Genomic DNA, 22,946 nt, shown 5'->3' with positions numbered 1-22,946 from the left:
CCTTGGCCTCTCCTAGAGGAACTGGAACACAGGAAGGCTCCAACTTCAGTCCCATCTTAACATTTAGCCTCTTCCTGGTGGCTGATCATCATCAGCCACAGTCTCAGGGTGAGGGTGCTCACCCCAGACACAGAGCAGAGGCAGACACTGGGCAGGTGGTGGGGTGCTATTCCCACATGGGAGCATTCAGGCTACAGCAGGGCAGGTCAGAGCTGCGAGCCTGTGTAGACCAAACTGGGAATTTGTGGTCCAAAAGCATATTTGTTCTTCAGAGACACGGATGAGCTGGGACAGAAAATAGGGGAAGACAACAGGCCAAGGCCACTCTGTGTTACTTTTCCTGAAGTCAGAATCAGTTGAGGCACACACTGGGGCCTGCAGGCATCGAGTGAGCCGCGTGGAGGAACATGTTGTGTCTGCCGTTTTTGAATAACCAGGGTGGGAGCTTGGCCATCTGCATCCCCACTTCCCATAGCCCAGGCAGAGGGACAGAGAAATGGAGTGGGGAGCACAGAGCAGGCTCCAACAAGACAAATTCCCTGCTGCCAAACCACCATGATCCACTCTGACTTTGGTCACAAACTCTGCTAAAAACAATTCTCTACGTTCACTGTTCCCAAGGGTCATTCTAAACAGTGGTGGCCACCACCCCTTAGAAGCAAGAGAAAAAGAAAAAAGGCAGATAAATGCAGAAGGCAGCCAGAGCCTCCCAGATGCCCCTGCTCAGGACCCTTCCCCGCAGCTTGGCAGTGGCCACTCAGGGCTTGGCCACAGGCAGGGCTTGGCTCAGTATCCTGTCAGGGGCAAGAGCCAAGCTGTCTAGGAGGGTCGGGGGATGCAGGAAGGATGTGTGGGAATCACCAGGCCATTGCTGCATTTGGGGTGACAGGCTGAGTCTGCCAAGCCGGAGGGAGCCCTGAGGCCTCATCCTCACTGGGGGTCCTATTCCTGGAAGAGCGCCGAATGTCAACTCCCAGGCCTCCTCTTCCAGCAATAAGGAAGCCATGTCTGAGAGGGGAAGGGCAAGATGTGCCCTCAGCCTCACTCAATGAGCTCCACGTAGTTGGCAGGGAACATGCCAAAATGGCCATCCGGCCCATAGCCACGCCACCAGCCTTCGTCGATCACCTCGATGCCCGTGATGAGGTTCTCAGGGTCAAAGGAGATCTCTGTGTCGTCGGCTGCAAAGAGGATGAGCCCAGATGCATATCAGGGGCTCCCTCCCACATCCCACCTGCTCGGGCAGCCCACGGCAGCCCCACACTGCTGCAGCACAGCTCGCTGCAGCTCTGGTTCCTCCTCAGAAATATCCCTGCCACCCTGCTAAGCCTTGGCCAACACTGCACCCTGTCCCAATGCGGCTCCAGTGACCACACCCCCAGGGCGTACCCTCCTACAGAGCATTCCCAAAAAAGGCTAGAGTAGACACCAGCCTGCTCCGTAGGGGGCCTCCACCCCATTCTCCAAGGCCTCCACCCAGGGACGCCTGGTGAACCAGCATCCAGGCCTGGCCCACCTCCCTGCTCAGAGTCCATGTTCTGTGACAAGGATGGCAACTGGGATTCACATCAGCGGCCAGCAAATAGCTAATGAGGAACATGTAGGGAGGCCTGGGCTGTGCAGAACACTCTAGTGCCACAGTCACCCCCACTCCAGAGGTGCTTCTACCCCTAAACGCACCGCCCACCCTCCTGTCTTCTCTTCCTGATACCCCCTGGTGCCATCTTCCCATAAAACCCCAGACCCTCTTGTCTCCTAACCTCAGGACCCTGTGGTCCGTGCCAGCCAGGCCAGGACACCTTACCTGCCTGGTAGTCGTACAGGGCACGGGCACAGAGCCCTTGCCCACTGAGCCCCTGGCCCTGAATGTGGTGGTCAATGTGCTCAGAGCCGGCACCTTGCTGCTGCACCTGCCCAGGGATGACAAAGGTGTTACCCCAGACTCAGCCCTTACACACAATCGCTACTCTGCCCCACATGGCTCAGGTCAAGCTGGGAGTACGCAGAGGGCAAGCAGTCTACAGGCTCGGGGGCTGGGCTGCTGCTGTCCCCGCCCTACCAGAGTACAGAAGCCACAGGACAGTGCACAAATCCCTCAGCCATAGGCTGCAAGGTCCTCTTCCCACCCAGCACCTCCTATAGAGTGGGGCGTGCCCTGACAATTTATAACACAGGGCTGCTCCAAAAATGCATGTGCTTTAAAACCTGTTGCATGCCCCCAGAAAACTCAGACGGCCCGTGATAAGTGTTCCTGAGTATGCAGCCCCTTCCTGGCCCCAGCCCCAGTGTAGGAACCCACCAGTGGGGGCTGCTCGTAGAAGGTCTCCTGCTCTGGAGGTTCCTCATACACAGCCTCCTCTTCTGCCTGCACCAGACATGGAGGAGTGCTGGGCGCCGGCTCCTCAGCAGGGAGATCTGCACCAGGGAACACAGCAGGTTCTCACTCCCACACATCCCCCTTCTCCACTGCTGTCCCCCAGGGTCCCCATGGGGTGACAAGCGCCTTGCCTGCCCTGGGCCTTGAGATGGCAGCAGCTGGCTCTCTGCCAAAGTGGGTCTCTGGTTGGGTGAGCTGCTTCTGCAGGAAGGGGCTCCTCAGCTTGCCTGCAAACCCGGGTAAATATATACATCACTTCAGAAACACCACCACATACCCACGTACCCCACAGCACCCTCCACCCTGGTGTGCTCGAGGCAGTCTCATGGGGCTTGCTCTCGCTAGTGCAGGAACAGAGGCCCCAGGGCCATGTGCTATGTGGTGACCTGGTAGACAGCGCAGCCCAATATCTTTTGGAGGCCAAACTGGTGACCAGTGTGGTCACTGATGAGGTCAATGGTCCCAGGTGTCCCTTCTCCTCACTCACTCACCCGTCACCGATATATCTGTCACTAGCCTTGGGGGAGCCCACATAGGACCCCAGGCTCCCCCTCAGCGTGCTGCTGCCTCATGGCCAGGCCCAAAGGGAGAGCTCACCAGGCTGAGGACTGGAGATGGAGGTGGTGGACATGGCCCTCTCCTTCTGCTTGAAAATCTCCCTCGGGTGCACGGCAGACTCCTGGAGGGAAGCACATGTTGACCCCTGCAGTGGGCAAAACTTTCACCACCTCTCCCCAGATCACAGCCCCTCCAGCTGTCGGCCCAGTAGCCCCTCAAAGGTGAGTGTGGGGCCAGGAGGCAAAACATGTTCTCAGGAGAGAAGTCATTTAAAAATAAAAAGTAATGTTAAAAAAGGAAGTAAAACACAGAAGCCAAGGGGCTCACAGGGCCTCCCCCAGGACCAGGTGTGGTCCAAGCCCGATGCTTCCGCCTTTGGCTTTCCTCTCTACTGCCACCTCTTGAGGTGCCCAGATTCCAACCTGCCCCAGCTGACTGCATGGCAGCCTCTGCCCAGGTCTGGGCTGGGCCCTCAATCCAAGATCAGGGACTTCTGCGTGTGGCCAGGACAGGTCCAAACAAGTAGAGCACCCCCATCTTACCTGCTCATTTCGGTTCCTTGAAACCACTTCTTGCTGCTGCTCCCACGTCCTGCTGGGAAGGGCCAGGTGAGGCACAGCTGAGGCACAGTCACAGCTTCTCATGCCACACCCCCTAGTCCTCCTCGCCTCCATGGGATGGAGCAGGTGCCCAGCAATGCCTCAGGGTGGGTCCCCCAGGCCAGCCTCCACCTCTGGCTCACCTCTGGGGGCTGGCCTCGCCACCCTGCTCCTGATAGCGCTGCTCCCGGCGTGCAGCCTCACGTAGCTCACGCTCCCGGCGCTCCTGCTCCAGCTGCCGCTGCGCCTCCTCGGCCCGCCGCTTTTCCTCCAGCCGACGGTTCTCCTCCTCCTTCTGCAGGGAGAGCCACTGCCCGCTCAGCCCTGTGCTGCCACTTCAGCCTAATCCCCTGCCCAGGACTGAGTTTTAGGCACATGGCCAAAGACGGGCACCAGAGCCAGTCGCTCGTTAGCCTTGTGGCTTAACCTACCCGAGCCTCAGTGTGACCATCTGTAATGGGCACCAAGGAGAGTGGATGCTGCATGAGCTCACTTGTGAGGAAAGATGAGCCACAGCAAGCAGAACACTCCCACGTGCCCAGCACGCCCCGGGGCAGCACTCACCTCTGCTTTGGCCCAGAAGCTGTCTTTACCAACCCTTTTAATCTCAGACACGGCATTGGTCTTCTGGTACACAGAGCCCTGTAGGGGACAGCACTCGTTAGAGACCTGGACCCAGGTGGAAGGCCAGGCCCACAGGCACCAAAGGAGAGAATACGCTAAACTTGCGACAGCACAGGTGAGTGCTGCTAGGACTGGACCCAGCAGAGGCAGCAGAGCACTGCCCAGTGACCCTCAAGGAGACACACACCAAGATGACCTGAAAGAAGCCCAGGACACTGCCCCAAGGGGGATGCTCAATCCCAGACAACACTAGAGGGGTCTCTGGTGGTCTCTCGCCCTCATGGATGGGGGCCAGGGCAAGAAAGGCCCCCATACCCCACCTGCAGACTCCTAGACATTGGGCAGTTCTGAGGCAGGCCTCTGACCAGGGGCACTCAGACAGCTGACTAGCACAAGAGCATCCAAGGAATCACGTCCAACCACACGTATGCGGACGCAGCTCCCAGCCATCAGCTCCACACAGCACTGGGGCCACAGGCCCACAGGTATCTCCCGTGACTCCAAGGGGCCTGCTCTGGTTTCAGGCTCCGCCTTGATGCCTCCTTTAGTTCCTCCACAGTGGCTACCTCCAGGGGCAGCCCAAGATGTGCCAGTGCCATGACCTTGAGGGCAGCCAGACTATCGTAGCCATGCATCCTGCAGAGCCTCCACTCTGACCACACAGGCTGGGCTCCAGAGGAAGGCTCCAGAACAGCTAGTCCAACCCCTAGGCAAGGTCAGAGGGCTATTCCTGCTCATCTGGTCAGTGGGCAATCACCACAGCTCAGGGGTTACCATCTGCAGAAACTAAGCAGGCATGGGCCCAGCCAGCCCGGGTGCTGGGAAGTGCATATTCCTGGCCCCCTGCCCTCAGGCCCTGAGCAACAAAAGGGCTGGCGATGGGCAAGCAGCACTCACCACTGGGGCCTGGGGTCCCGCGTCCTGGAAGCGGCCACTCTCCTTGTGAAAGCTGTAGTTGGCACCTGAAGCCTTGGCCACCTTCTCCATGATGCACTCAGGCTCCACATCCTCCTCGGCCCGTGCGTTGATGGTCACATGGGCCCCCTGCAGCAGGAGCAGCACTTGAAAGAAGGGCTTTGCAAGCCCAGGAGATGGGCCAAACTCCTGTCAGTCCATACAGCACGGGCCACTACTATACCACACAGGACTGGAATCAGGAAACTAGAAGGCACCTGTCTGGCTGCTGAAAACTGAGGCACGAGTTCCCCTCAAGGGCTCAAACAAACCAACTTGGAGCAAACCCCTCATTCTTGTCCCAGTTCACGTGAGACCCTTGACCTCCACTGTGCTATCCAGTGGTTCCTTCTGTAGCTGTTCCCTGCTGTATATCAATAGACAGCCCAGGCATAATTTGCATCAAAGGCCTTCCTTCTAATCAATGAAAACTAATTTTAAATGCCATCTGGAAGCCACAAAAGACCCTGAATAGCTAAAGCAATCTGAAGCAAAAAGTACAAAGCTGGAGGCTTCACGCTACTTGATTTCAAATTAAACTACAAAACTACAGTAAGCAAAACAGCATGGTACAGGCATAAACACAGACACATACAACAATGGAAACTAACAGAGCACCCACACACACAGCCAACTCATTTTTAACAAAGGTGACAGGAACATACACTGGGGAGAGGACGGTCTCCTTCATAAACAGGGCTAGGAAAATTGGATATCCATATGCAGAAGAATGAAACTAAATCTTCATCTTTTACCATATTAAAAAAAAACTCAAAATGGGTTAAAAAGACTTAAATGTAAGACCTGAAACTATGAAACTACTCAAAGAAAACACTGGGGAGATGCCCCTGGACACTGATCTGGGCAAAGATTTTTTTTGGGTTAAGACCTCAAAAGCCCAGGCAACAAAAGCAAAAATCAACCAATTGGACTACATCAAGCTAAAAGGCTTCTGCACAGCAAATGAAACAATCAACAAAGTAAACAGACAACCTACAGAATGGGAGAAAATATCTTCAAACTATCCATCTGACAAGGAATTAGTGACCAGAATATATAAGGAACTCAAACAACTCAGTAGCAAAAAAATAATCTGATTTTAAAATGGGCAAAAGACCTTAACAGATATTTCTCGAAAGATGATATACGCATGGCTAACTACATACAAAAAAATGCTCAACATCACTAACCATCATCAGGGAAATGCAAACCAAAATCATAATGGGCTATCATCTCACCACAGTTAGAATGGCTATTATAAAAAACATAAAAAATAAATGCTAGCAAGGATGTGGAGAAAGGGAAATTCTTATACACTGTTGGTAGGAATGTAAAGTAGTACAGCCATTATAAAAACAGTATGGTTTTTTGGGTTTTTTTCTGAGACAGAGTCTTACTCTGTTGCCCAGGCTGGAGTGCAGTGGACAATCTCGGCTCACTGCAACCTCCACCTCCCAGGTTCAAGAGATTCTCTGCCTCAGCTTCCTGAGTAGCTGGGATTACAGGTGCCCGCCACCACACCTGGCTAATTGTTGTATTTTTTTAGTAGAGACGGGGTTTCACCATGTTGGCCAGGCTGGTCTTGAACTCCTGACCTCAGGTAATCTGTTCACCTTGGCCTCCCAAAGTGCTGGGATTACAGGCGTGAGCCATCGCGCCTAGACAACAGTATGGTTTTTAAAACAGTATTTTAGTCCTACTAAAAGCAGAACTACCATATGATCTAGCAATCCAGCTGCTGGGGATATATCCAACTCTGAAGTTCAGCGCTATTAACAATAGCCAAGATACGGAATCAACCAAAACGTCCATCAATGGATGAAAGGGTAAAGAAAATTTAGTATATAAACATGAGGGAATATTATTCAGCCATAAAACAGAATGGCATCCTGTCATTTGCAGCAACATGGATGGAACTGGAGGTCATGATGTTAAGGGAAATAAGCCAGGCACAGAAGACAAGTATTGCATGTTCTCACTCATGTGGGAGCTAAAAAAGTGGGTATCATGGAGGGAGAGAGTAGAATGCTGGTTACCAGGGGTTGGGAAGGGCATGGGGGAGAGAAAACGAAGAGAAGTTGCTTAACAGGTACAAAAGTACAGTTAAATAGAAGGAATAAATTCTAGTATTCAATAGTACAGAAGGGAAATTATAGTTAACAATAATTTTGTGTATTTCAAATTAGCTAGAAGAGAAAAATTGTAATGTTCCCAACACAAAGAAAAGATAAATGTTTGAGGTGATGAACATGCTAATTACCCTGATTCATCGTATACATTGTATACAGGTATCAAAATATGACATGTATGCAAAAAATATGTACAACTATTATATATCAATTTATAAAAACTCTGGGCCAGGTGCAGTGGCTCTCGCCTGTAATCCCAGCACTTTGGGAAGCTGAAGAGGGCAGATCACTTGAGCTCAGGGATTCCAGACCAGCCTGGCCAACACAGGGAAACACCATCTCTACTGAAAATAGAAAACTTAGCCGGGCATGGTGGCAGGCACCTGTAATCCCAACTACTCAGGAGGCTGAGGCAGGAAAATCACTTGAACCTGGGAGGCAGAGGTTGCACTGAGCCGAGATCGTGCCACTGCGTTCCAGCCTGGGTGACAGAGTGAGACTCTGTCTCAAAACAAACAAACAAAAAACAAAACAATAAAAAAAAACTCTGATAAAAGAATGCCATGTATGTTTTCTACAAAAAGTAAGCCAATGATTTCTTCATGAGAAGCCAGACCCATGACCTCATTCACTGTTACTATACAGGTTGAGCATCCCTAACCTAAAATTCCGAAATCTGAACTGCTCCAATGAACATTTCCTTTAAGCATTATGTCAGCACTCAAAAAATCTCAGATTCTGGGCTGGGCGTGGTGGTTCACGCCTGTAATCCTAGCACTTTGGGAGGCCAAGGCGGGCGAATCACGAGGTCAGGAGATGGAGACCATCCTGGCTAACACAGTGAAACCCTGTCTCTACTAAAAATACAAAAAATTAGCTGGGCGTGGTGGCGGGTGCCTGCAGTCCCAGCTAATCGGGAGGCTGAGGCAGAAGAATGGTGTGAACCCGGGAGGCGGAGCTTGCAGTGAGCCGAGATCACGCCACTGCACTCCAGCCTGGGCAACAGAACGAGACTCCGTCTCAAAAAAAAAAAAAAAAATTCAGATTCTGGAGAATTTCGGATTTTGGATGCTGAACTGCAAACATTCCCAAATCTGAAAAAATCCAAAACATTTCTGGTCCTAAGCATTTCAGATAAAGGATACTCAAACCTGTATATCGATAAGCTGGGAATTCTCTTATCAGCTCCTAGATGGAAACTGAGGTATAGCTGAAGAAATGTTGGCAGAACGAGAAATCAAAATTCTGAGTCTCCTTTGCCAGAGAAATGCAAAAAGTTACCTGACAAGTGACCAACAAATGCTTTTGTTACAAATAGTTTTTTAAATTTAAAAAGGTTCTATTATAGGACTGACATAACTCCATGTAGAGGGGGCTGGAAAGGAATGCATCAAAAGGGCACATGCGTGCTAAGATGGTGGGCACTCTCCCCTCCCTCCAAATCCTGACGGTATTACTAAACTGTTTAGAGGGATCATAAAACAAAACAGAACCAGGGCCCACCCTTCTCACGGCACCAGCTCCAGCATAGTCCTTTATCCTGCCCCACTGAGGCAGGCCTGTAGGTGGCCCTGGCAACATCCTGACCTCCCACGCACTCACTGACGGAGAGTGAAGCAGCCTCTGGTCATGCCCTCAAAGGCAGGCAGAGAGCATTAGCTATGAGCACACTCCCAACTCCAGTTCTGATTCCCACTTGCTCGCACCCAGGAACCTGCGAGACCTCAAGCCTGTGAGGCCTGTTCCCAGTGAAGCGGGCCTCACCTGGCCTTACCTTCAGGAAGTTGGCCATGGTGCTGACGTGGCTGGCGCAGGCTCCCTTCCGCACATCGTTCACGCCCTCGCCTGTCTGCAACACAAGGATGCCCAGGTTGACCCAGGCCTCCCCCAAAGCCACTTCCCTTCCCTGGGGACCCAACATCTACCCTGTGTCCCAGAAAAGAGAAAACTGCAACCCCCAAAGCAGAACCTATTCTTCTGACTGCATCACATGGGTGAGGTAAGTTCCCATGCCTCCAAGGGGCTCATGGATGCTCCCTGGGCAGGATGGCTACTGGCTTTCGCTGTGGGGGCATTTCATGAATTTTCTTTTTTTCTTTTTTTTTGGAGATGGAGTCTTGCTCTGTGGCCCAGGCTGGAGTACGGCGGCGCAATCTTGGCTCACTGCAACTTCTGCCTCCTGGGTTCAAGCAATTCTCTTGCCTCAGCCTCCTGAGTAGCTGGGACTACAGGTGCACGCTGCCATGCCCAGCTAATTTTTTGTATTTTAGTAGAGATGGGGTTTCACCGTGTTGCCCAGGCTGGTCTCAAACTCCTGAGCTCAGGCAGTCCACCCACCTCGGCCTCCCAAAGTTCTAGGATGACAGGTGTGAGCCACCCCACCCAGCCTTCAAGAGTTTTCTTGATCCCCACCAAGGGATCAAGGAGGCCCTGTCCCTGTACTCCCAGGCTCCTAAACACTCCCTCAGGCTCTCTACTCCATCAGAACAACCACACTCAAGAGCACGGAGCAAGGACTCCCTGTGACTGCTTTTAATCCATTTTGCAGGAAGAACTCTAGGCTTGGAGGGTGAATTCTGCATAGCAAAGCCACAGTTATTCTTTGGGCCACAATGAATCTGTCAACTATTCTGCTCATTCACCAGCTCAGAGCTGTTCTATTGATCTACTAAGTCATGCCAGTAAAACACTTTGTTCCTGAAGTCAAGTCAAAACAGGAAAGAAGACAATGGGGTTTCCTGGGTCACACCTAGATGAAACAGGCTCCACATACCCAGTTGATGAGGACAAATTTGGGCAGTCCAGAGTTGGGGTCCTTCACTCTGCAGAAGGCGTACATCACCTTCCCGCTGTTGAGCTCCTCCACCATCTCCTCCAGGCCACCCTCTGCAGCAGAGTCACAGTGAAGGTCAGGGGTGGCCCTGACATTCCCTGCTGGCCCTGGTCCCACCATGAAGGGAGGCCGAGCTGCCTCTAAACCAGGGCTTCTCACCTCTACCTGTATCAGAATCTTTCTAGGGGTATATTTAAAATCAGAGTCCTGGGCACCACCCTCACTAAACTGATTGATGAGAGCTGGGTGGGACCTAGGAGTCTGCGATTCTGACAAGTACCTCAGGTAATTTTTTTTACCCACACTCGTTTAAAAACCACTTCTCTAAACCCAGAGGTAATTCTGGAAAAAAAAACAGGGTCATTTCCACGGCAAACCAGCCACCAGACTTCCAAATGGAGGATGTCTACATCAAAATTTTATTGTTGCCGCAACCTTGCAAAAGGGCCCGGAATAGCAGGGCCTGTAGAGTCACCACTGCCTGCACCTGTGTCTGCTCAAGCTCCAGGGCCGCCCAGACGGCCAGACCAGATTGAACATCCTGCAGTGGCGTAACTGGCTCAGTCCTCAGACTCCAGAAGAGAGGGTGATGGGGACAGGGGGAGCGCAGGAGTGGGCAGCTCTAAACGATTCTCCCTGACACTGAGGCTTAGCCCCCACAAACTTTTCCAGGTTATAAGGAGGAAGAGCTGATCAGGTATTTCATCTACAGGGCTCCGTATGAGTGGAGGCAGTCATGAGCCCCACTCTGGGGACAGCAAATTGTTGCATTTGTGGCAGAGCCCTGTCCTGTGCCACTGGGGATGACAGGAAACTCTCAAGCTGTTGATCCCTGCAACTCCCAGTCACCTGCCACACCACATGTCTACTGTTCAATGGCAATCCTTCTAGAAAGGGGACACCTCCCAGAAAGATTGTGAAAGGAAGGGGCTTTCTACCAACAACAGACATCAAACCGTGGAGAACACACTCCGAGTGTTCATTGAACAATGAAGCCATGTCCAGCTCAGGACAGAGGGAGGGGTCAGGCAAGTTCTGGAGGAGGAGCAGTCACGGGTGTCAGCTGGGGGGCCCACAGGTCACACTCTGACGAAGCCTACCCTGACAACCTCTGCTCTGTGCTGGCCAAGAGCCTGTCCTTCCTGTAGAGACCCCCAGAGCCTCCCCCGTGACTATCTGCAGTGATACTGCCTCTCCCAGTGAGGATGGGGCCCCTGCAAGCACTCGGCACAAGACCAGGGCAGGACAAAGGGAGAAGAAGATATGTCTGTGGACTTTCTTTCCACCAGCACCAGTTCTGGGACTGGTGAGCTTCCCACCGCAGCTCCCAACGCAGGCTGCCCACAAGCTGGAGAGGCCTGTTTCCCTCTCAGCTCTCCCCAAGTAGACAAAGAGAAAGCACTCCCCTGCACCCAGAGGGAAGGAGAACCAAGGAGGAATGTTTTCACTTACACATATCTGAAACCTAAGGCCTGCCAGAAGTGGCCAGTGAGCACTGGAAGCCCCATGTGGCTCAGTGGACCAAGACAGCTGAGTGCGCTGACCCCCGGTCGTCACCCTCCTACCTCCTGGTGTCCCCGAGTCCATTTGGAGTCATACTCACCCCCTGTGCCAGCCACGCGGATGTCATTGCTGTTGCCTTCATAGGTAAAGAGAGCCCTGAAACGAAACACAAGTGAGCTCTGTAGCCAGCACCTTGGGTTCCATCTCTCCTTACCGCATCCACCATGACTTTCCACTACATCCCAAAGAGCTTGGGCCGACAGTAACACTGTGGGTGGGCACAGGCCCGTTCTCACTTTGCTCTGACCCACTAGGCAGGTTCTCAGTAGGCAACTGTGCAGCCTTCTCAGCTCTGCAGCTGGGAGGACACTGGCCTGACTTACCATGGGGTGGGGGTTGTGAGGGACAAAGCCATGGAGATGGGAGCACACATCTACTATGAGGAAAACATGAGCTGTGGAGTTTCCCAATGACTGCTATACATTCATGTGTCAAATACTCACCTGGCCACTAGGTATACGGATTTGAAGAGACAAAACATATCTACATATTCCTGAACCCAGAGCACCCAAAAGGAGAAGCAAGTCGGAGAAATACACACACTGAGCCCCTTGGAAGGCTGCCCACCACTCCTGTGCACGTCTGCCCTGGCTGCAGTGAAGCCTGGTGGGTAGGGCAGCAGGTCCTTCCAGGCTTGAGACTCTTTGGTAAACACAGACTACCACAGGTTGTGTTTATCAGAAACCACAAAGGAATGACACGACATGAAATCACACAGTTAAAGCCATGAACCTGCCAAGCCCCTCACGGACAGGTACCCATGAGCAAGTTTTCTATCTAGCAGAGCCTTATCTCTCCATGGGTGACATGAGGCCATGGCTTTCTTTTCCTGAAAGATTAATTATTCATAAGAACTTTGGGCTGGGCGCAGTGGCTCATGCCTGTAATCCCAGCACTCTGGGAGGCCGAGGCGGGCAGATGTGGATCACGAGGTCAGGAGATCGAGACCATTCTGGCTAACACGGTGAAATCCCATCTCTACTAAAAATACAAAAAATCAGCTGGGCGTGGCGGCAGGCACCTGTAGTCCCAGCTACTCAGGAGGTTGAGGCAGGAGAATGGCATGAACCCGGGAGGCGGGGCTTGCAGTGAGCCAAGATCGCGCCACTGCACTCCAGCCTGGGCAACAGAGTGAGACTCCGTCTCAAAAAAAAGAACAGAACTCTGGGCCAGGTGGGTGGCTCATGTCTGTAATCCCAGGACTTTGGGAGGCTGAGGCAGGAGGGTCACTTGAGCCCAGGAGTTTGAGACCAGCCTGGGCAACATGGTGGGACCCGGTCTCTACCAAAAATACAAAAATCAGCCAGGCGTGGTGGCATATGCCCGTAGTCCCAACTACTCGGGAGGCTGAGGTGGGAGGATTGCTTAAGCCTGGGAGGTCGAGGCTACAGTGAGCCATGATGATGCCATTGTACTCCAGCCCAAACAACAGAGTGAAACCCCAACTCTTAAAAACAAAAACAAAAACAAAACTCTGGTAAAGATTCATTCTGGCTTGCTAATAGCATGAACCTTGCAGCAACTCAACATCCCCAGCAGGGCTGCTGGACATGGGCTGGAGGCACTGACCCACTGGACTATAAGTCAAAGGCAACACCCAGTCCAGTGTGTGTCATCTCCCCAGGCTCTAAAGCACAGGCCTGCTGAGGCAGGCCAGACAGAAGCTCCAGGGATAAACAGTCGGACAGGAACCAAATCAGCTTCAACTTGGCTTCCCCAGGGCTTTGCCAGTGCCACTGGGCAGAGATACTTATGCCTGAGAAAAATGGAAGAAATTAGACCCAGGCCCAGTGGATCTGGTTGGTAGGGAGGAGACAGGCCTCCGGGAAAAGGCACTCCTTACCAGGAGGGGAGACAGAATACAGGAGAGAAACACTGAATGAGAAACACTCAGAGAAAAGGAACTAGAGAAAAGAACACAGAAAAACAAGAGAAAGATTTGGGAGGTGGCACACTGCCAGCATGAGCTGGGGGAACTCCCTGGAGGAAAGAAGCCCATTCCTCTTGATGGCCACAAAGCCCTGGCTCCCAGAAGATAGCAAGCTGGCACAAGCAGCAGGTAACAGAAGATGGCAGCTCAACCCAGCTCTTGCAAGAAGGGACTCAACCAGCTGCGATGGCTCATGCCTGTAATCCCAGCACTTTGGGAGGCCGAGGCGGGCGGATTACCTGAGATTAGGAGTTTGAGACCAGTCTGGCCAACATGGGAAACCCCGTCTCTACTAAAAATACAAAATTAGCCGGGTGTGGTGGTGGGTGCCTGTAATCCCAGCTACTTGGGACGCTGAGACAGGAAAATCACTTGAACCTGGGAGGCAGAGGTTGCAGTGAGCCAAGATCGTGCCACTTCACTCCAGCCTGGGCGACAGAGCAAGACTCTTGTCTCAAAAAAAAAAAAAAAAAAAGGGACTCAGCAGCTAATATAATAAGAGCCAAGCTCAATGCCTGCCACCTATCCCTCTGACTTGATCCCTCTCTACCCCAGGCCACCTTTAAGAATGTTCCCAGCGCAGAGGCTCATTCCCAGTTCAGAGGCCTTTTGAAAGAAGGGCGAAGGAAGTTTCAAATCAACATGAAAAAACATGGTGCACTGGCCTCTGAACAGCAAGGCATATGGAGTGTCAAGCATCTTATAATTCAATCATGCCTTTGAAAATAAGTACTGAGAGCCTACTGCTTACTAGTTACAGGAATGCAGCTATGAACAATCCCTAAAAGGTCCTGCCCATGGAACTTACTTTCTAACGGAAGAAAAAACACACACCTAACACTAACGTACTATTAGAGAGTGAAGCAGGTGCTGAAGGTGACACATGAACCAGGTGAGAACAAACCATGCCAAGATACGGAGTAAGCAGGGGCGGGAGACAGATCCAAGATGGAGAGCTGATGTCATGGTTGCTCCCCACTCTATCTGCCCTCCCCAATGCCAGCACTGTGTGTGTGAAACCTCTTATGACCCACCAAACTAGAGACCACCTCTTCTTCCTCTGATATCTCTACCACTTTTTCTGTATGACTCGGTCCATCCTTCATCTAAGCATCTGCCACATGTAACAACCGTGCCTCAAGCACCGAGGACAGAGACAGAGCCCACCCCACCCCTTCTAGTAAGAGATAAAGGTGACAAGAAAATCCATAAGGATTTCCAGCATATTTTGTGTCTGGCATGTGTCTGAAGGAAGTCAAACAGAAAGATGGGAAAAAGTGCCTGCAAACAAGGAGCTAGGAATCAAGGAAGGCCTCTCTGAGAAGGCAACCTCGGGGCCAAGAAGTGAAGGCTGGGGAGCCACCTGGGACGATGTGGAAAAAGTGTGCTCCATGCAGAGGAAGCAGCAGAGCAAGGACTCTGAAGAGGAACCAGCTTGTAAGTTTGAGGAAGAGAAAGACGGCCAGAGTGGTGACAAACAGGTGTGGCCACAGTGTGGTAAATGAAAGGGGTGGTAGGTTCTGGGTCATGCAGGGCATCAGCAGGGCAAGGAGTCTAGGCTTTATTCAACATGCAACAGGAAGCCACTGTAGAGTTACAGACACGGAAGTGACATGGTCCAGATATTTTTCCGCAGTGTGCAGGAATCTGCCACACAGTATCTGCTGAGTAACTACCTTAATGGCTGTGACGATGAGGGTGGAGGTCAGTGGGTTATGCTGCTGAGTGACACAACCTGTAGTGCTGCAGGAGCCTGGAGGTAGGGAGGGAGCATAGCATGGCTGTCTGGGCAGATGAGTCCAGTGAGATGGGTGGGTTCTGACTTCATGAGGGGAAAGAGGAGGCTCCACAACCCTCATGAGGGACAGAGAGTAGATGGGGTGGGTAAGCACCGGGCCAGGAGTGGTAGCAGACAGCTCTCGTAAGCAGCCCAAGGAAAGGCTAGGAACATAGGAGGTCTGAAGAGGGAAGCCCAAACTGCCAGGTGGGCTGGGAGGCATCATCCCAAACCAGTGATGGTTCCTGAGAAGACTGATGATGAAGAGAGACCTGGAAGGGAGATAGATCAGGAGTGCCAGGAAGCTCCTAGGTAAGTCTGCCAGGGTAAACAGAGTGATCAAGAGCATGTTAAGAAGCAAAATCTTTAATTTGGCAGGGCTGAAGAGGGGCAAAGATTCTTCTGGGTTCTAAAGCCAAGTGGTATGATGTGGACATGAAAATGGGGCACTCATTGCAGAGATACTTTTGACTGGGTTTGAAGTAACAGGAGAGGTCTAAGAGAAACACGAACAGGAATAGGAGAGAGGCAAAACAGAGGGCTGACATCTAGAAACTCTCCTGAGAAAAATAACACCGACTGACGTGGGTAAATCTGAGGGATTATAAAGCAGGCAGAAAACCCCACCAAGGAAGTGACGAGATATCCTTCTTTAGATGCCTCCCAAACAGAAGATGTGCTGTTTGGCATAAGTGCCATCCAGGGCACCCAGACCTGACAGGAGAGTCTACAGAGACCCCACAGAACCAAGCAACTGGTGTTCTAAAGCTCTTCCCCTAATGGCCCAGGGCTGAGGAAAAGGCAAAGCCATAACATCCTCAGGGTCACAATAGTACACTGCATAAAAGCCGCTCTGTGCTGGGCACTAGGGAGAGCAGAGGAGATGAGAAAGCACTTACACAAGTGGAGATGGCCCCCACACAAGGGGAAGACAGTTGGGAGGGCCTCAGTGCTGACCACAGTGTGGCCCCACCACGACTCAGACTCCAAGGCCCAGTTTCTATTCCCCAAAGTTGGTCACCTTAGCCCACCATACTCAGCATATTTCTCAGAACTGGGATTTCTCAAAACTGGTCAGTGAAAACAACTTAAGCAAAGGGGAAAGTGAGGATATCTTGGGTGGTAGAGGGAAAATGGGACCTTTTCCCAAATAGATAGCGAGCATCCTACTTTCGTACATCTTCCCATGGCTCAGGCACAAGAAAGAGTACACTTTTTTGGAGAAACGAAAGTTCTGAAGTCCACGTTCACAGACAGCCAAGAACCCAGATCCCTGAGCTCCTCGTCTGAAGCCCCCAGGGCAGGGCTCACATTCACAGCCCAGCTGCCAGGCCGCTCTCAAATGCCCATCCCCGAACACAGCGTTTGCAAAAAAACGGGCGTGGCTTCCGCCTTCTCAGAGAGGGCTGTGCAGGAACCCCTTCTCCAGGGAAGTCCCAGGACTGGAAAGAAGAACCTGGCGAAGCTAGCAAGCACGACCAGGCCGAGGATCCAACATGGAAGCCCGCGAAGCCCACAGTGGGTGGCGAGCGACAGGGGGAGGGGCGGGGACTCACTGGGTCCCCCCAAGCCGGGTTTAACCTGTCCACGATCGGCGGGGCAAGGGGTCACGAGGGTGAGACAGCACTCCTGCTGCGGTGTGGAGGGGCAGACAGGTAAGCCCCAGGCCACCTGCCTGGGCGCCGCTCCGCGCTCGCGCTCCCGCTCCCCCCGAGTCCCCCGCTCGCCCCAGACAGACCCACCCCTGAGGCAGCCCCTGGCCCGACCCTGGCCCGTCTCGCCGCCCACCAGTCGGTCGGGGACTTCTCGGTGACCACCCGCACGTAGGCCTCCTGCAGCGCTGGCCCGTTCCGGCTCAGGTTCGCCGCCATGGCCCGCCCCGCAGTCTCCGCGCCGCTGCTGTAGCTTCCGGGCCGGGCCGCCCCTTTGACAGCCGACAAGCCTCGCCTCCGACAACCGGAACCCCGCCCCACGGCAGGAAGCGGAAATGGCAGGGGCCAGCCGCACCCGCGGGTCCTAGCGAGCCGTCCGGCCAGCTGGTCTAGCATGCACGTCCGGCGAATGCCGAAGGACAAGCGGGAGAAGGGAGGACCCGGCCTTCTGTTTGTCCTCAGGGAGGGATCCTGGGGCGCAGACTAGCCCGTCTTCTGGTCCCACCCAAACGGCAGCTCGACTTGGAAGCCTGGCCGCGGGGACCCAGTCCAGCCCCCGCTAGCTGCTCTCACAGCACCGTGCTTATTCTTTTCTAAATCTTGTTATGTCGATGCGCTTATTTGAAAGATCTTGGGTTCACTGCAGTCTCCCTCCAGACGAGGTCTTCAGCCTGTTTGTGGACCCTCAACAGTTTGATCTGTGAAAGAAACATGCATAAATGTATGAATACACGAATAAATGAGTGCTAAGTGACGATCACACCGCTACAAACCTAACTGAAAGTGGACTGTGCTTTCTCACTCTCACCTGAGTTTTTCCCTCTGCAGTTTGGTCGAGGCCAGGATAGTGGAGGCATGAAGAGAACCTGTCTTGTGCTTCACCTGCACATCTGGCTGGTCGCCCCTAGAAGGTGTCAGTAATTCCTCAATCTGCTCCCCTCCTCCTAGGAGCACCAGTTTTTCCATCCACAAATCTGCATACACTTGACTGAACTAGCTTCTTATCTGTATGATAGAGAAACATGCCAAAGCGCAAGGCAGCTCACAGCTTATTTCCTCCCATGGAGAATAACTCCCCTGCCTCCTTAAAATATAAATCCTGCCGGGCACGGTGGCTCACGCCTGTAATCCCAGCACTTTGGGAGGCCGAGGCGGACGAATCAAGGGGTCACGAGATCGACACCATCCTGGCTAATACGATGAAACCCCGTCTCTACTAAAACAGAAAATTAGCCAGGCGTGGCGGCGTGCGCCTGTAGTCCCAGCTACTCGGGAGGCTGAGGCAGGAGAATGGCGTGAACCAGGGAGGCGGAGCTTGCACTGAGCCGACATAGCGCCACTGCACTCCAGCCTGGGCTACAGGGCTGGACTCTGTCTCAAAAAAAAAAAAAATATATATATATATATACACACACACATATATAGTATATATATGTATATATACACACACATAGTATATATGTATATATATACCCACACATATAGTATATATGTATACATATACACACATATAGTATATATGTATATATACACACATATAGTATATATGTATATATACACACATAGTATATATATGTATATATATACACACACATAGTATATATGTATATATACTATGTGTGTGTATATGTATACATATATGTATATATATGCATATGTATAGGTATACATATATGTATATATATGCATATGTATAGGTATACATATATGTATACCTATGCATATGCATAGGTATACATATATATGCATATGTATAGGTATACATATATATGTATATATATGCATATGTATAGGTATACATATATATGTATATATATGCATATGTATAGGTATACATATATATGTATATATATGCATATGTATAGGTATACATATATATGTATATATGCATATGTATAGTATATATGTATATATGCATTTGTATAGGTATACATATATATGTATATGTATGTATATGTATACATATATTATATATATGCATATGTATACGTATATACACATATGTATATATATACATATATGTATATATATGCATATGTGTGTATATATACATATAGTATATATATGTATATATCCACAATCCCTTAAGTCCAGATGTGCTTTGGAATTCAATCTAAAATTTCAGAAAAGTTATACCATGTATGTCCTGTATACTCGGTAAGCCCTTATCACAGTATCTGGACAGGAACTGGTAATCAGACATGTTCATGCTTTTGCTGTGATATGCGTGAATAATCAGCTAAGTGGAATATAAGAAGACTCTAAATATCCTCATGGCAATTAAGGTCAGTTTTTCCTACCAAATGAACTACCAAAATCTTAAGGTGTTTGAGTCTGGATGGTGCAGATAAGGGCTTGTGAACCTAATTTGGACAAAAACATGGTTCATTTGTTATGCCCATTTTTCTTTCTGTTCACATGATTGTTGCTTGTTGTCTTGTTTGTTTTGTGCTGCTATAACAAAGTACCACAGACTATGTAATTTACATAGAACAGAAATTTATTTTCTCACAGTTCTGGAGGCTGGGAAGTCCAAGGTCATGGCACTAGTATCTGGTGAGGGGCTTCTTGCTGCATCATAACATGGTGAAAGGCAAAGAGGATGAGAGAAAGACAAAAAGGGGCCAAACTCATTCTTTTTTTTTTTTTTTTTTTTGAGATAGAATCTCACTCTGTAGCCAGGCTGGAGTGCAGTGACCGCGAACTCGGCTCACTGCAACCTCTGCCTCCCAAGTTCAAGTAATTCTCCTGCCTCAGCCTCCTGAGTAGCTGGGACTACAGGCACGTGCCACCATGCCCAGATAATTTTTGTATTTTTAGTAGAGATAGGGTTTCACCATGTTGGCCAGGATGGTCTCGATCTCTTGACCTCGTGATCTGCCCACCTTGGCCTCCCAAAGTACTGGGATTACAGGTGTGAGCCACCCTGCCCGGCCCCAAACTCAGTCTTTTCTAATGAACCTGAGGCAGGAGAATAGGGGCTGGAAGCAGGGAACAGAACGCCAATGCACACTAACCTCCTAGAACCAAATCAAAAGGAAAACGCCTACTTATGACCAAGTAACAAAAGACCAACACCCTGTTCCGGAGCAACTCTCTGGCCTCAAAGTCCATGGAGTCTTTTCTGAAGGTGAGGTTGCATGCTATATTGTCCTCATCTTGCAAATGACAACACTGAGTTTCAGAGAGAGCGACAGAGGGGGCTGGGACTTCGACTCCAGTGTTCTATCTCCATATTCAGAGCCCTTTAAGGTTAAGAATGTGGCTGGGCATAGTGGCTCATGCCTGTAATTCCAGCACTTTGGGAGGCTGAGGCGGGCGGATCACTTAAGGTCAGGGGTTCGAGACCAGCCTGGCCAACATGTCGAAACCCCATCTCTACTAAAAATACAAAAATTAGCCTGGCATGGTGGTGGGCACCTGTAATCCCAGCTACTGGGGAGGCTGAGGCAGGAGACTCACTTGAACCAGGAGCCAGAGGTTGTAGTGAGCTCACGCCACTGCACTCTAGCCTGGGCCCCGTGCTAGACTCCGTGCCCCGCACCCCCCCCCCCCCCGCAAAAGAATGTGTGTGTGATTAAAATTTAAGTTAGAGACAGTCTCACTATGTTGCCCAGGCTGGTCTCAAACTCTTGGCCTCAAGTTATCCTCCTGCCTTGGCCTCCCAAAGTGCTAGGATTACAAGGGCTAAGAATTCTAGTCATTCATTCACTCACTCATTCATTCATTCATGAATAAACAGTTTGCCCTGCATGTGTACCTGGCCCCCTCCTGGGCGGATACGGCAGGCAAACGGTGCAAGGGCGGCTGCCGGGAGAAGGTGGGCAGCTGGAGTGGGACTGGGGGAGACAGGATCAGTGTGACCTGCGGTGGTCCCCAGGTGGCCGGGATGCAGTACCTGCACGGCGTCCTGGGCCCCATCATCAACAAGGTGTTTGAGGAGAAGTAGTACGTGGAGCTGGACCCCAGCAAAGTGGAAGTTAAGGATGTAGGGTGAGGCCGGGGGTAACTCCGGGGGGGTGCGGGGCGCAGCGGCAGCGGGTCGGGATCAGGCCCTGTCAGCATGTGTGTTTGTGCTTCTGCCCACCCGTGTATTGTCCCCTGTGTCCGTGTCCTGGCTGCTGTGAGAGCCACTGTTCCTGTCGTGGCCCTGGCGCTGACCGCGACCTCCTCTGCCAACCCGCCCCGTTCCACGCAGGTGCTCCGGGCTGCACCGCCCGCAGACCGAGGCCGAGGTGCTGGAGCAGAGCGCGCAGACGCTGCGCGCCCACCTGGGAGCCCTGCTGAGCACGCTCAGCCGCTCGGTTCGCGCGTGCCCCGCCGTGGTGCGCGCCACCTTCCGCCAGCTCTTCCGGCGCGAGCGCTTCCCCGGCGCCCAGCACGAGGTGCGCCCTCCACCCGCTGGGCTAGGCTGGGCCGGGTTGGACTGGGCTGGGGCGAGGGGCGAAGAGCGGTGGGGAACCAGGGAGCGCTGGGGAGGACCAGGGAGGCTGTGTCCCGGCGAGGGTCAGGGACTGAGCCTAAGGGGAGGGGGCTGCCAGGAGCCCTGGTCTGGGGGACTCCAGCCCGCGCTCTTCCGCACCCCTCCAGAATGTACCGTTCATCGCCGTCACCAGCTTCCTGTGCCTGCGCGTCTTCTCTCCCGCCATCATGTCGCCCAAGCCCTTCCACCTGCGGGAGCGCCACGCGGACGCCCGCACCAGCCGCACCCTGCTCCTGTTGGCCAAGGTGCGGGCCTTGCGGCCACGGGCGGGATGCACAGCTGGGTGTCCTACCGGGGCCCTGGCCTGGACTGCAGAGTGTTCCCTACCGGCTCCGGCGAGGCCACTGGCACGCCCACGTAGGCACTGCACTTCACAGTTTGCAAAGCCTTCCTGTGGCCACCTTGTCCGAGCTCCATCTCATGGATAAGGGAACAGGCCTGCGAGGGGTCGGGGGTTGCCAAGGCCGCCCATCCTGTCGGTGGTGAATCGCGGGACCTTCCAACCCGGGTCTGCTTACTCTCAGGCTGCACCTATGTGCCCGGCACCGGGGTGGGGTATCCAGTGCAGCAGCGTCAGTTAAACCTACAGAGGAAGGCCCAAGTGGTCTCAGTTATCATAAGGCATCAAACTTCATGATCCTCTCCTCCCTGATCCCTAGTGGGGCTGGAGGGGGCCCGTGGGCATGGCCTCTGTCGCCTCTGCCTCCATCGCTACAGCTGAGTAGCAAAGACTTGGGGAGGGGGCGGTGGGAGGGGGTGCAGTGGCTACGCCCCTAACCTAGCAGAACCTGGTCCTTCCTGCTGTCACCTCCAGGCAGTCCAGAACGTGGGCAACATGGACACGCCGGCTTCCAGGGCCAAGGAGGCTTGGATGGAGCCGCTGCAGCCCACCGTGCGCCAGGGCGTGGCGCAGCTGAAGGACTTCATCACCAAGCTCGTGGACATCGAGGAGAAGGACGGTGAGCGCCGCCCTGCACAGACCCGCCCACAGCCTACTGCTGACGTTTGCTCCGCCCTTGAGCCCCACGGCCCCACCCACCGCTGTTTGTTCCTCTCGTGGCCCCACCCACCGCCTGCTGTTGACATTTGCCAGGCCCCCAGGCCATAGACCCACGCACCACTGTTTGTGCTTCCTGTGACCCTGCCCACTGCCTGCTGTTGACGTTTGGCCCACCCCTAGACCCATGGCCTCACCCCCCATCATCTGTGCCTGTTGACATTTGCTCCATCCTTGAGCTCCATAGCCCCGCCGCCACCTGCTACTGACGCGTGTCCCGCCTCCAAGCCCATGGCCCTGCCTTCCTCAGTCCACCTGTCACCCCGCTCACCACCAGCTGTTGATGTTTGCTCCGCCCTTGAGCCCCATGACTACGTCCACTGCCTGCTGTTCGGATTTGCTCAGCCCTTGAGCCCCATGGCCCCGCCCACTGCTCCGCCCCCCCCAGTCCCGCCCTCATTCCCTGGGCT

General features: G+C 52.6%; 2 protein-coding genes across 18 annotated transcripts in view; one reads left to right on the top strand and one right to left on the bottom strand.

Moving 5' to 3' along the window:
- Positions 1-241: 241 nt before the first annotated feature.
- Positions 242-22,910, bottom strand: DBNL (drebrin like). 13 transcript variants are annotated; one of them, XM_034964001.3, is made up of 16 exons: positions 22,808-22,910; positions 21,594-22,062; positions 17,805-17,900; positions 17,133-17,694; positions 11,678-11,733; positions 10,015-10,127; positions 9,016-9,090; positions 5,056-5,202; positions 4,099-4,176; positions 3,678-3,829; positions 3,478-3,529; positions 2,975-3,080; positions 2,509-2,604; positions 2,300-2,415; positions 1,805-1,910; positions 242-1,181 (listed from the first exon to the last, which is right to left on the bottom strand). In XM_034964001.3, the coding sequence occupies exons 4-16, from the start codon at positions 17,390-17,392 to the stop codon at positions 1,042-1,044; spliced, it is 1,497 nt and encodes a 498-aa protein (XP_034819892.1). In that variant the 5' UTR covers positions 17,393-17,694; positions 17,805-17,900; positions 21,594-22,062; positions 22,808-22,910; the 3' UTR covers positions 242-1,041. The 13 variants fall into 13 exon arrangements, with proteins under 13 accessions (XP_034819892.1, XP_063461774.1, XP_063461775.1 ...); XM_063605704.1 differs by having other exon boundaries at positions 2,975-3,056; positions 17,805-18,001; positions 22,808-22,909; XM_063605705.1 differs by having other exon boundaries at positions 2,975-3,056; positions 3,478-3,526; positions 17,805-18,001; positions 22,808-22,908.
- Positions 21,592-22,946, top strand: part of LOC117980938 (uncharacterized) — a 49,174-nt gene continuing 47,819 nt past the window's right edge. For all 5 annotated transcript variants that reach the window (XM_063605685.1, XM_063605687.1, XM_063605688.1 and 2 more), the window contains exons 1-2: positions 21,592-21,724; positions 22,294-22,438. In XM_063605685.1, coding sequence (XP_063461755.1) covers positions 21,647-21,724; positions 22,294-22,438 — 223 coding nt within the window. In that variant the 5' untranslated portion in view covers positions 21,592-21,646. The remainder of the gene's footprint in view (positions 21,725-22,293; positions 22,439-22,946) is intronic.

This window comes from Pan paniscus, chromosome 6 (genome assembly GCF_029289425.2).
Source record: "Pan paniscus chromosome 6, NHGRI_mPanPan1-v2.0_pri, whole genome shotgun sequence".
NCBI classification, from domain to species: Eukaryota; Metazoa; Chordata; class Mammalia; order Primates; family Hominidae; genus Pan; species Pan paniscus.
Note: the sequence above shows the minus strand (reverse complement) of the source record. Positions and strands in the feature narration are given on the sequence as shown.